The sequence below is a fragment of the Salmo salar genome, chromosome 10 (assembly GCF_965601325.2).
Source record: "Salmo salar chromosome 10, fSalSal1, whole genome shotgun sequence".
NCBI classification, from domain to species: Eukaryota; Metazoa; Chordata; class Actinopteri; order Salmoniformes; family Salmonidae; genus Salmo; species Salmo salar.
Genome location: NC_138300.1, coordinates 17,741,324 through 17,753,750, shown reverse-complemented (window position 1 = coordinate 17,753,750; position 12,427 = coordinate 17,741,324). Strand labels below are relative to the sequence as shown.

At 41.5% G+C, this 12,427-nt stretch overlaps 1 protein-coding gene across 2 annotated transcripts in view; it reads left to right on the top strand.

The window, feature by feature from the left end:
- The first annotated feature begins 10,533 nt into the window (after positions 1-10,533).
- LOC106613636 (microtubule-associated serine/threonine-protein kinase 3) overlaps positions 10,534-12,427 on the top strand; it is a 57,413-nt gene continuing 55,519 nt past the window's right edge. For both annotated transcript variants that reach the window (XM_014216095.3, XM_014216094.3), the window contains exon 1: positions 10,534-10,861. In XM_014216095.3, coding sequence (XP_014071570.1) covers positions 10,815-10,861 — 47 coding nt within the window. In that variant the 5' untranslated portion in view covers positions 10,534-10,814. The remainder of the gene's footprint in view (positions 10,862-12,427) is intronic.

The following is a 12,427-nucleotide window of genomic DNA, read 5'->3' as shown; positions in this document are numbered from 1 at the left end:
ACATGTTGTCTCTTAACCACAAACCATAATGTTGGGGAGGGAAGCGTGCTGACTGTTGGCAGGTTAAAAAAAGAAACCCCACCTTGACTTAATGTTTCAGAGAGGATGTTGGCCACTGCAATCATCTGCAGTGACACAAAATGACCTACTTTACCTTTCCCACATTCAGAAGCATAATCTATATTCTATTCTGTTATTCTGTGTAAAATACAGGCTAAGAATCCACTAAGTACTTTACACACCACTCCCAAGCTAACCCTGCCATGCAGCTTAGGCTTTGATGGACTCTTTTATATTAAAAGCATCACTCATCACTGAGGTTTAGAAAAATTGCTTTGCAACGGTTTGCTCAACCAATCTGAATGAAGACACTTTGGTAGGACTTTTCAGGCAATCAGCTGAAGGCGTGGGCAATTCTGAGAAATGTCTCATCTCTTACATCCTCAAATTGGATTTCCATTTTCTCTGAAATGACTACATTTCTTTAACATTAGCTTAGTCACTTTATACCGCACTTTGTACCTATTCCACATTAAAGGTGCATTCCGTTAGATTTCTATGTGCAAATTCCACAGCGCACACCACGTCATTTCAACGTGGATAACTGGGTAATATTTGGTTGAGACGTTGATAAATGACATTACAACCTACAGACAGTCAAAAGTTTGTTGAATTTCCAATGTGTTATCTCTATACTTTCAACAATCTACACTGAACAAAAATTAAAACGGAACATGTAAAGTGTTGGTCCCATGTTTCACGAGCTGAAATTAAAGATCCCAGAAATTTTCCATACGCACAAAAAGCTTCTTTCTCTCAAATTTTGGAAACAAATTTGTTAACATTCCTGTTAATGAGCATTTCTCTTTGGCCAAGATAATCCATCCACCTGACAGGTGTGGCATATCAAGAAGCTGATTAAACAGCATGATCATTACACAGGTGCACCTTCTGCTGGGGAGAATAAAAGGCCACTCTAAAATGTGCAGTTTTATCCCTCAAGTTTTGTGGGAGCGTGCAATTGGCATGCTGACTGCAGGAATGTCCACCAGAGCTGTTGCCAGACAATGTAATGTTAATTTCTCTGCCATAAGCCGCCTCCCTCGTTGTTTTAGAGAATTTGGCAATACATCCAACCAGCCTCACAACCGCAGACCACATGTATGGCATCATGTGGGCGAGCAGTTTGCTGATGCCAACGTTGAGAACAGAGTGTCCCATGGTGGCGGTGGGTTTATGGTATGGGCAGGCATAAGCTATGGACAACGAACACAATTGCATTTTATCGATGGCAATTTGAATGCACAGAGATATCGTGATGAGATCCTGAGGCCCATTGTCGTGCCATTCATCCGCCGCCATCACCTTATGTTTCAGCATCATAATGCACGGCCCCATGGTGCAAGGATCTATACACAATTCCTGGAAGCTGAAAATGTCCCAGTTCTTCCATGGCCTGCATACTTACCAGACATGTCACCCATTGAGCATGTCTGGGGTGGTCTGGATCAACGTGTACGACAGCATGTTCCATTTTATGCCAATATCCAGCAACTTCACACAGCCACAGTCAGCAGCCTGATCAACTCTATGTGAAGGAGATGTGTCGCGCTGCATGAGGCAAATGGTCACACCAGAAACTGACTGATTTTCGGATCCAGGCCCTTACCTTTTTTTAAGGTATCTTTGACCAACAGATGCATATATGTATTCCCAGTCATATGAAATCTATAGTTTTGGGCCTAATGAATTTATTTCAATTACTGATTTTTGGTTTAGATCTCCCCCAAATGTCTATCACTGCGCTTTCAACAATTTTAAAGCACAGCAAACTTCAAATTGGAATACAATGTCAGATATTTTATTTATTTATACAAGAGATGAATGTGTTATCCCTCTGCTTCATCTAATACAATCACCAAATGTCCTGGATTGCAATTGAGATTACATTGAAAGTACATGGTGCAAGAGATCAATGCCGTTCGAGATTCTACTCAAGTTATTACAGCAATTGTAAAGATCTCCACAGACCTGCGACGACCTGTGCATGCTATCTTGAACAATAATAATCTTCAGAAATGACTTTGTCAAAGGAACAAAATAACTACAATGATGGTGAAAACTTGGAGAAATGTTGGGGTTAAGTGGGTTAAAATCTTCCTGGAAGTCACAGAGGGATTTATTTAATTTCCCATGTGGTTTATATTAAAGGGCACTTCATTGAATATAGGTCTTTTAAAATTCTGTCACGCCCTGACCAGAGAGCCCTCGGGGTTCTCTATGGTGTTTTAGGTCAGGGTGTGACTAGGGGGTGTTCCAGTCTTTAATTTCTATGTTGGTGTGAGTATGGTTCCTAATTGGAGGCGGATGATGATCGTTGCTTCTAATTGGGGATCATACTTAGTGTGGTCCTTTTCCCACCTGCGTTGTGGGATATTGTTTGTGTTTAGTGCTATGTGTTCTATGAACTGCACGTTTATTTATTTGTTGTTTGAAGTTTCACCTCAATAAATATGTGGAACTCTACTCACGCTGCGCTTTGGTCCGCTCATTCTTATAACAAACGTGACAAATTCAATATTGGTGCACAATTTCTACTTAAAATAAGGGACACAAAGGGCATTCATTTCATGGAACGACACACATGTAACACTGCCTCAGATAACATGGTCCCACTCCACACAGAGTGTAAAATTAACTCTTCACCAAGTGTTACATTTCCAGAGTTGATTCAACTTTAACTCTTATTAACACTTGCTTGTTTTGATCCTATTTAACTCTATGCTACTGGGGTTCACCCTGCCCAGGATGACGCCCCTTAACTTGAATACCATATAAGCTGCTAACACAAAGATATTTCTGCTAGGCAGAGTTCCGTTTGTTATTTGCAGTTAGTTTCCCAATCCTTCTCCCTATTGCTATCATGTGCTATCAGAAGTAAGACTGGAACATAGTATCAACAGAAACTGAAAGTATAGTTTCAAACAGGCATTTGTATGGCTTTTGTACAATTGATCTCTTCATGCACTTACAAAGTGTCTACCACTGACTCTTAATCTCAAGCAAAACATGAATCATTGTACTTTTGTAATTACAGGTGTTCCAATGTACAGATATTTGTTAAGCGGAGCGACACAGGGGAACCCAAGAGCCTCAGATGAGGAAACAGGGATGAATGAACCAAAATATTTATTGTTACACAGGGAGATATGGAGTGCAGATCTGGGGAAGCTCGGATGAGTTGCAGAAAAACCAGATGTGGAGACTGAGGTTGGAGTTAGCTGAGTAGAAAAGGGTAAACAGGTCCTCAGTGGAATCCAAGATAGTGGTGGTGAGCAAAATCCAGAGCAAGGCAATTGGGTGGTGAGATGTGGAACAGGAGCCAGAGACAGAACGGTAACTGCAATGAGAGGATATACTGTGTCAGGCAGGGAAACAGGCACAGCAGCGTAACAGGATCTTGAATAATCATAAATGGCTAGAATCATAAACTGACTGAGCAGAGATTATGATCTGGCAGAGTGGAAGTGGCAGGACTGAGTATTTGTACAGGTCTTGATTATGGAACGAGTTGCAGCTGGTAGGGATCTGCTCTGACTCCAGCACACCTGTCTCCAACCACACAATCACACAGAGAGGGAGAGAGAGAGAGAGTGTACAGGGGGAGTAACTGCAGGTCAAGAGGACACCGGATGAACACCAGAGCAGATGTGACAGATATAATACAATTCCTTTCACTCCCATGAAGTCCATGGCCATCAGGTCTGCATGGTAGATCTACAGTAGAGTTCACAACCCAGTTACTCTAAGTCAGGTTTAGGGTTAGGGTTAGGAGTTAGTGAAAAAAGGATTATAATTGTGAATCAATTATTGGTCCCCAAAAAGTCCTCACAAGTATAAGAAGAAATGCACTACATGCTTGTCGAACATCTCATTCCAACGTCATAGGCATTAAAATGGAGTTGGTCCCCACTGTGCTGCTATAACCGCCTCCACTCTTTCAGGAAGGCTTTCCACTAGATGTTGGAATATTGCTGTGGGGACTTGCTTCCATTCAGCCACAAGAGCATTAGTGAGGTCGGGCACTGATGTTGGGCGATTAGGCCCGGCTTTCCAATTCATCCAAAGGGTTTTCGATGGGGTTGAGGTCAGGGCTCTGTGCAGGCCATTCATGTTCTTCCACACTGATCTTGACAAACCAATTCTGTATGCACTTCGCTTTGCGCATGGGGGCATTATCATGCTGAAACGGGAAAGAGCCTTCCCCAAACTGTTGCCAAAAAGTTGGAAGCAATTCTATAGGAAGAGAGAGACTGGAGATTCTTTCAAACAACAATTTTACAAGATTTGCAAAAATGAAGCAATCAACCATCACCAAGAATGCTTAAGAGTTGAAAGCTTAACAAACATAGTCGGATCTCTACTTTTATAGAAAAATACATATTTTTTGTATGAGTGGCAGTCAGCAGATAGTGTGTAATAGGCAATTAGTTGTCTGTGCAGATTTAACATAGCACGAGGTTGCTAGCCCGAGGGCTCAACCATCTAACTGCATTCAGCAAACACTATAATGTGCTCCTTTCTGAAAGTTTCTATACATGTGTCTTTCTGTCCCACAAAGTCAAGTTTGTATCAGGTTAGAAAAAACACAAGCATATAACAAGAGACTATTCTTTAAGCAGTAAAACACGGGATAGCATGACTAATTATGTAATTTTCCATGACAAAGCCCAGAATCTTCTAGAATGTCATTGTATGCTGTAGTGTTAATATTTCCCTTCATTGGAACTAAGGGGCCTAGCCTGAACCATGAAAACAGCCCCAGACCATTATTCCTCATCCACCAAACTTTACAGTTGGCACTATGCATTCTCCTGGCATTCGCCAAACCCAGATTCGTCCGTGGAGCTGCCAGATGGTAAAGTGTGATTCATCACTCCAAAGAATGTGAACGTGTTTCTACTGCTCCAGAGTCCAATGATGGTGAGCTTTACACCACTCCAGGCGACGCTTGGCATTGCGCAGACTTGTGTGCGGCTCCTCTGCCATGGAAACCCATTTTCTTGCATGGAATAGCCTTCATTTCTCAGAACAAGAATAGACTGACGAGTTTCAGAAGAAAGTTCTTTCTTTATTGCCATTTTGAGCCTGTAATCAAACCCACAAATGCTGATGCTCCAGATACTCAAATAGTCTAAAGAAGGCCAGTTTAATTGCTTCTTTAATTAGCACAACAATTTTCAGCTGTGCTAACACAATTGCAAAAGGGTTTTCTAATGATCAATTAGCCGTTTAAAATGATAAACTTGGATAAGCTAACACAACGTGCCATTGGAACACAGGAGTGATGGTTGCTGATAATGGGCCTCTGTACATCTATGTCGATATTCCTTTAAAAATCAGCTGTTTCCATCTACAATAGTCATTTACAACATTAACAATGTCTACACTGTATTTCTGATCAATTTGATGTAATTTTAATTTACAAAAAATGTGCTTTTCTTTAAAAAACAAGGAAATTTCTTTTGAATGGTAAGTTAGAAGCTTATTATGCATGAGCTATCATTAATTAGCTAAACATAAGGCTAATACTGCATTGATTTTATTACATGAAAGAGGTAGGCTTGGACATATATACTGTATATCTTGAACAGGATTATGTATTTTGGATGCAATTTGAATGAAATTGATGGAGAGAGAGAGACTGCTCTCACGATATTCGAGTGATAGCCTGTTTCAAAACTCTGCAGCTGCAGTAAAATAAAATACATCTACAATAAAAAAATATGGTGACCTCCAAAAGCCAGATGGAGATGTGTAAGGTAGACACACGGTCCTTATATTACTTAAGCATAGGCTATGCTGCATCAAATGTAGGTCCTACCTGTCACAAGAAAAAAGTTACCATGATGAGATGCATTGTGAACTGCACTCCATACTGAGGTGGGCTGTCCGTCCCCACCATGAGCATTGATAATTGATAATGCAGAGAGCAGAGAAAAGGCCTCACGTCTTGCTGTTGATATTAATAAGTTATTATAATTTACCGGTTTCTCTCAGTTGTTTATCCTGGGAAAAGGGAGTGGTTTTTGGCGGTAAATTTCGGTAACCGGGTTCTCGCCATTCAACCCTAGTGTGTGTGTGTGTGTGTGTGTGTGTGTGTGTCTCTTTGTGTTTGTGTGTGTGTATTAGTTTAAGTCATCTTATTTTGGGAAATACAATACTTCTTCCTGTCGATAGGGTTTTTTCATTTGATTTTGTACATTTTATGACATTTTTCAAAATTTTAAAGAAATCCCATGCTTTTAAAAATCCCATGTTTGAGAAATATACCACAACATTTTTGCTCTGCTTCAGTGACATGTTTGAAAGATTTTCATGGTTGTGCTTCTTCTGCATCCGTTGCTAAAGCCACTTTCTATCACTCTAAATATCAAGCTTTTGCCTCTAACCCTAAGAAACCCTTTTCCACCTTTTCCTCCCCCCTTAATCCTCCACCTCCTCCCCCTCCCTCCTCCCTCTCTGCAGACGAATTTAGAAAAAAAAGTTCAGCTCCTTACTCACTCAGCCTGTTGAGTCCACTGGTCCAACTCACACAGAACTACCCTACGCCTTTATCTCTTTCTCCCTTCTCTCTCCAGATGAAATCCTGTGTCTAGTGATGACTAGCCACCAGACAACCTGCCTGCTTGACACCATCCCCTCTTCCAGACCATCTCCGGAAACCTTCTCCCATTCCTCACTTCACTCACCACTAGCCTCACGACTTTCACAGAGGCTCTCTGCTCTGCCGAAGCGCTCCAGTGTTCTCATCCTCCTAGATCTATCCACTGCCTTCGACACTGTGAACCATCAGATCCTCCTCTCCACCCTCTCAGCGCTGGATGTCTCAGGCGCTGCGCACTCTTGGATTGCATCCTAACTGCTTCTACCAGGTGACGTGGAGAGGATCTGTGTCTGCACCACGTGCTGTCACTACTGGTGTCCCCCAGCGCTCGGTTCTAGGCACTCTCCTCTTTTATCTATATACTGAGTCACTCGGCTCTGTCATATCCTCACATGGTCTCTCCTATCGTTGCTTTTTTTAATTATTTGACCACTTTTTGTCCCCAATTTTGTGGTATCCATCGCTGCAACTCCCGAAGGACTCAGGAGAGGTGAAGGTCAAGAGCCATGCGTCCTCCGAAACACAACCCAGCCAAGCCGCACTGCTTCTTGACACAATGCCCGCTTAACTCGGAAGCCAGCCGCACCAATGTGTCGAAGGAAACACCGTACACCTGGCGACCGTGTCAGCGTGCACTGTGCCAGCCCTCCACAGGAGTTGCTATGCGGATGACACTCTTCTACTTTTCTCCTTCCCTCTTCTGGCAACCAGGTGGCATCACACATCTCTTTATGCCTGGCAGACATCTCAGATTTTGTGGTCAATTAAAACCTGGTTGCCTCTACCTGGAGGCTGAAACTTGGCCGTAAGTGGATATTCCAACAAGACAATATCCACAAGCACACATCGAAATCCACAAAGAAATTGTTAATTTACCACAAAATCATCTCATCTCAGTCTCCCATTGAAAACCTGTGGTTATTAATTGAAGAGGACAGTTGAATGATATCAAGGATATGAAAAGATTCCGTACACTCTTAGAAAAAGGGGTTCCAAAAGGGTTCTTCGGCTGTCCCCATAGGAGAACCATTTTTGGTTCCAGGTAGAATTGTTTTTTGTTCCAGGTAGAACCCTTTAGGGTTCCATGTAGAATCCTCTGTGGAATCCAAAATAGTTCTACCTGGAACAAAAAGGGTTTTACCTGCAACGAAAAAGGGTTCTTCAGAAGGTTCTCCTATGGAGACAGCCGAAGAACCCTTTCAGGTTCTAGATAGCATCTTTCTTTCTAAGAGTGTATGGAGGAATGGTCTAAGATCCCTCCCAATGTGATCTCTAATCTCATAAAACATTTTTGAAAAAAATTCAGTGCCGTTGTCCTCGCAATGTGAGATATTGAAAGGTATTGAAAACAGAGGCGCCAATAGTTTTGACCCCTTTCTTTTTTTTATTTTTTTTTTTTACTTGTTAAATCAATATTTTGTTTTCAGTTTTATGAGTAAAACTTATATTTTATGCATACAATATAGCTGAGTATTTGTATTATTTATTTTATACAGTCTTTTTGGCTAATGTTCATCAGGGATGCCAATAATTTTGTACCCGACTGTATATCATTGCTGACTCATTTGATTCTTTTCATTAAAGAAAAACTGGTGCCTTTTCAGATTGTATGACACAATCGTGAAGAAATTCTCAGTACTTCATTTTGTTGGAATCAATCTGATCAAAGACCGGATCACAAATCTGTTTTCTTTTTTGCTAATTGTGACATACAATATCAGGACCTGAATTGAATTAATCCAAACGTGAAGCAAACTCAAAATCCAGAGGAATCATGCTCCTGTGCCTTTTGAAATGCTGTTTTAATGGCTGTTTTATTCAAATATCTTGACAATAAAGTTCAATTCAATTCATTACTAAATATGAAAGCAACGTTAGCTGTGGCTCACTTATTGCACTCTGCTTTCTGTTCTGCCTAAATGTCCATCCGGATGGGGAAGAGATAGTTAGAAAAGAGTGAGGCGGAGGTATAGCCCTTGTCACCATGGTAACAGAGGAACCTGTTCTCTTTAGCTGTTCCAAGCACCAAGCTTCTCAAAACAAGAGAAAAGCATTAACAGGAAACCTCCACTTATGTCCTCCATTTTCATTTATGTCCTCCATTTTCACTTATGTCCTCTGTGAACATAGGATCTCCTGTTCTTCCTTCTAATGTCAATGTTTCACACTAAATATCCCATTAGTTAATGTGACAATGCTTTAATACATTGTGCTTTTGAGAGAGAGTTGTGGTTTGATTAATAGAATACAGGGGGGATGTTCAGGGGAGGGGGAGTTTAAGGGTGGTATTCCAAAATGTGCATTTCCAAGCAAGCTTTGAATATCACAGGGTCAAATCTGGAGTATGCGCAGGCTCCTAGCAACCACCAGTAACCATGTGCTGCCTTAGTAACCAATGTTGTCTACATTTTTGTAGAATAAGATATAAGCGTTAAACCTAATTAGTACAGATACGCACAAGCACATGCCCAGACACACACTTATGCAAACATGCACACACATGCATGCTCGCATGCACACTCACGCACACGTGCAAACATCTACAGCACACACACACAAACATGCACAGCACACACGCACACACACAAACATACGCTGCACACAAGGGCACACAGGAGCACACACACGCACACACATGCACACACATGCACACACACACACAAAAATCTTATAGAGACTAATATACAGAGTAGATCTGGTTCTGGTGATAGCATAGTAGACTGAGAGGAATTCCTGGAGCAGCTTTGGGATAGGCTACCAACAGTCCTCATCTTGAGCAACAGCTTGTGATTATGTTGTCGGTGCGTCAGTAAATTGCCTACTGACGGCTATCCCGGGCTATAATTATGCACATCAATTTGCATGTTATTTCAGATTGCACACCGTCATTGATTTAGCCGGATTTTTATCAATTCAAATAGACTTAAAGGGATAGTTCACTCAAATGTCAATAGGTCATTGGTTTCCTTACCATGTAAACGGTCTACACTCTTAGGTGCTATCTAGAACCTAAAACTGTTTTCCGACTGTTCCCATAGGAGAACCTTTTGAATAACCCTTTTTGGTTCCAGAGAGGGTTCTATATGGAACCCCAAAATGGTTCTTCTTGGGACAGCCTAAGAACCCTTTTGGAACCCTTTTATCAAGGTATGACAGAAATCCATGCTTTGGTTTTGTTTAGCTGACCACATTTTTTTTTAATGGTAACCTTTTTAGCATTTGTGACACAAATCCAATGAATGTCAATGGTACCTACTGTATATTAGTGCTTCATGTCCAAATCACCCTAAAGCGTCTAAAAATGTATTGTGTATGCTAACTCAATTAAGTTACTATAGATGATTTGGACAGGAAGTGTAAAAAATTCTAATATCGGTAACTTACCATTGACTTGCATTGGTTCGTGCCACAAATGGAAAAAAAATAGCATTTAAAACAGTGGCCAGGTAAACAGACTGCTTACAGGGCAAGGACAGCCAAATGTAATTTGTAATTTGGATGAACTATCCCTTTAACTTAGGAGGTAAATTAATCTTACACTCTCAACACAACTTTTCTCTTCCAACACCTTCTCCAGGGCCGATTGATTACCTTGATCAACACGTCACCATTACCCTCGCACCGTGTGCTGGCAAATGCCAGATGGGCTGGTCCATTTCTAGCACGGTGGCCCTGTCTAAATTGTTGTTATTTTTTTAGCGCAAAATTGTAATTATATGGCTAATATTGGTGGCCTTTATATAAAAAATCGACCGGTGTGGGGGCCTCGAGGGAAAAAAATGCACTGGTGTGATAGAAATGCCTGGGCCGATTTCTGGTCCAAGTCCGTCCCTGGTGGTGACCGCGGTTCCAACCGCGCTGTTGCTCCTCAGTTCTTCACTGGTGCGCTTTGGACTACACACTTGACGCGCGCCTTTTCAGAAACGGATTGCCTATGTTGAGCTTGCCTTCATTGACATGTTGTGTTTGTACCAGTTAGTGATGATGTGCTGAAGCCACTGATAAACGATAGCTACTTGACAGTTGTTTTTAGGTCCCGCCGCACGATGATAGAGAAACTGTTCGCAAAATCACCAGTGTCGCACGGTGACAAGTGAAGTGCAAGCAGCAGTCAATTGAGGTCCCTCTTGGCAGGAGTCGTAGAAGGATGAAGTCGAGGAGAGACAAGCTGAAAATCCCCTCCCTTACTTTGGAGTAAGTTTGCATGCTTTTATATAGTGTATAACTTATGCACATTGATCTACATGACCATTCATTCATGTTGTCGGGTGAACCATGGGAAATCACTTATATTTTATTAAGGTAAGTAAATGTAGCCCAAGTGCACCTTTGGATATAATGTTCTATTATTCATGTATGTAGGGCCTACTGTAGCCTATGTTTGACTATATATAATCAATTGGTGTCTTAGATGTTATAATAGGCTACAATCCCTATAGACTACTGTACTCTGATGCACTCAAATCATGCTTATTTTTCTGTGAGTATTTGAACTGATAGATATGGTACACTCTTGGAATAAAAGGTGCTATCTAGAACCTTTAAAGGGTTCTTTAGTTGTCACCATAGGAGAACCCTTTGAAGAACCCTTGTTGGTTCCAGGTCGAACCCTTTTGGTTCCAAGTAGAACCGTTTTGGGTTCCAGGTAGAATCTTTCCACAGAGGGTTCTACGTGGAACCCAAAATGGTTCTACCTGGATTCAAAAAGTTCTTTTTATCTGGAACCAAATATTGGTTCTCCTATGCGAACAGCCGAAGAATCCTTTTTTTCTGAGAGTTTACAGCGATTGAAGCCCTAATAGTAGCTAGCCTACAGTATGTGCTTGATAAGAAAAGACAACCGGCTACAGTGGTGTGCCAATGTATTTCTCAACTCTATACCAGTTGCAACCAGTTTCTGGCACGCAGTATGGAACACGCAGTATGGAACCTACAGACACCTAGTGTGTTTCCCAATGAGACCCACTCAGCTTGTAGGCTGCAGGAGTTTTGAACACGCATTGAGTGAGTGATTATCGTGGTGTAGAACTCAGAAACGTCTCTTTGTCTATTGAGATTTGACCAATGATTTAAGATAGTTCTGCAAGATGAGCTACTATAGCCAGCCTACGTGGCATATTTATGTTGGTGAATTTATGGATGTTGGTATATACTATACCTTGTTGAAATTGAACCAATTATCAGATCATAAACTCATTCTGAATTTGAGGGATGCTTCTCACTTTGTTGGTGGGTGGGGGGATAGGAATTTGTCTACATTCAATCCAGAAATACATTAGATTAGATGTTTTTCAAAGTTACCTCACAGATTATTTGCCCTTTTCAGAATTATTGTCAAGATGTCACATAGCTTTGACTCAGGCCAGTGTCAAACACGTGTTTCACATATCACTCACTCCCTACACAAATGTCTGTCATTTTGGAAATATGCACCCATTTTCCAAACGCTTTACTGTGATTCTTGCCTCCTTCAAAGGATTAGCATTGCAGCAGTTCTCTTCTTTCCACCCACTCTCCATTCTGAGCCAATGTAGCCAGGGGCTGCCTGTTTGCCTGCCTGCTGCCCACTAGACGCTGATCCATAAAGCGTAGGAGCTTTTTCTCCAAAATCTGACTCTCCCATGGATCACAGGCTCAGCGTAGGGTATTGACCCCCCAGTTTTGTGGGTGCAGCACGATGAGCAACATGAGCGCACTGCAGAGACCCTTTTCGAAGCAACCCCTGTGTTCACAGAACGCTTCACACAAAGTTTTTTTTTA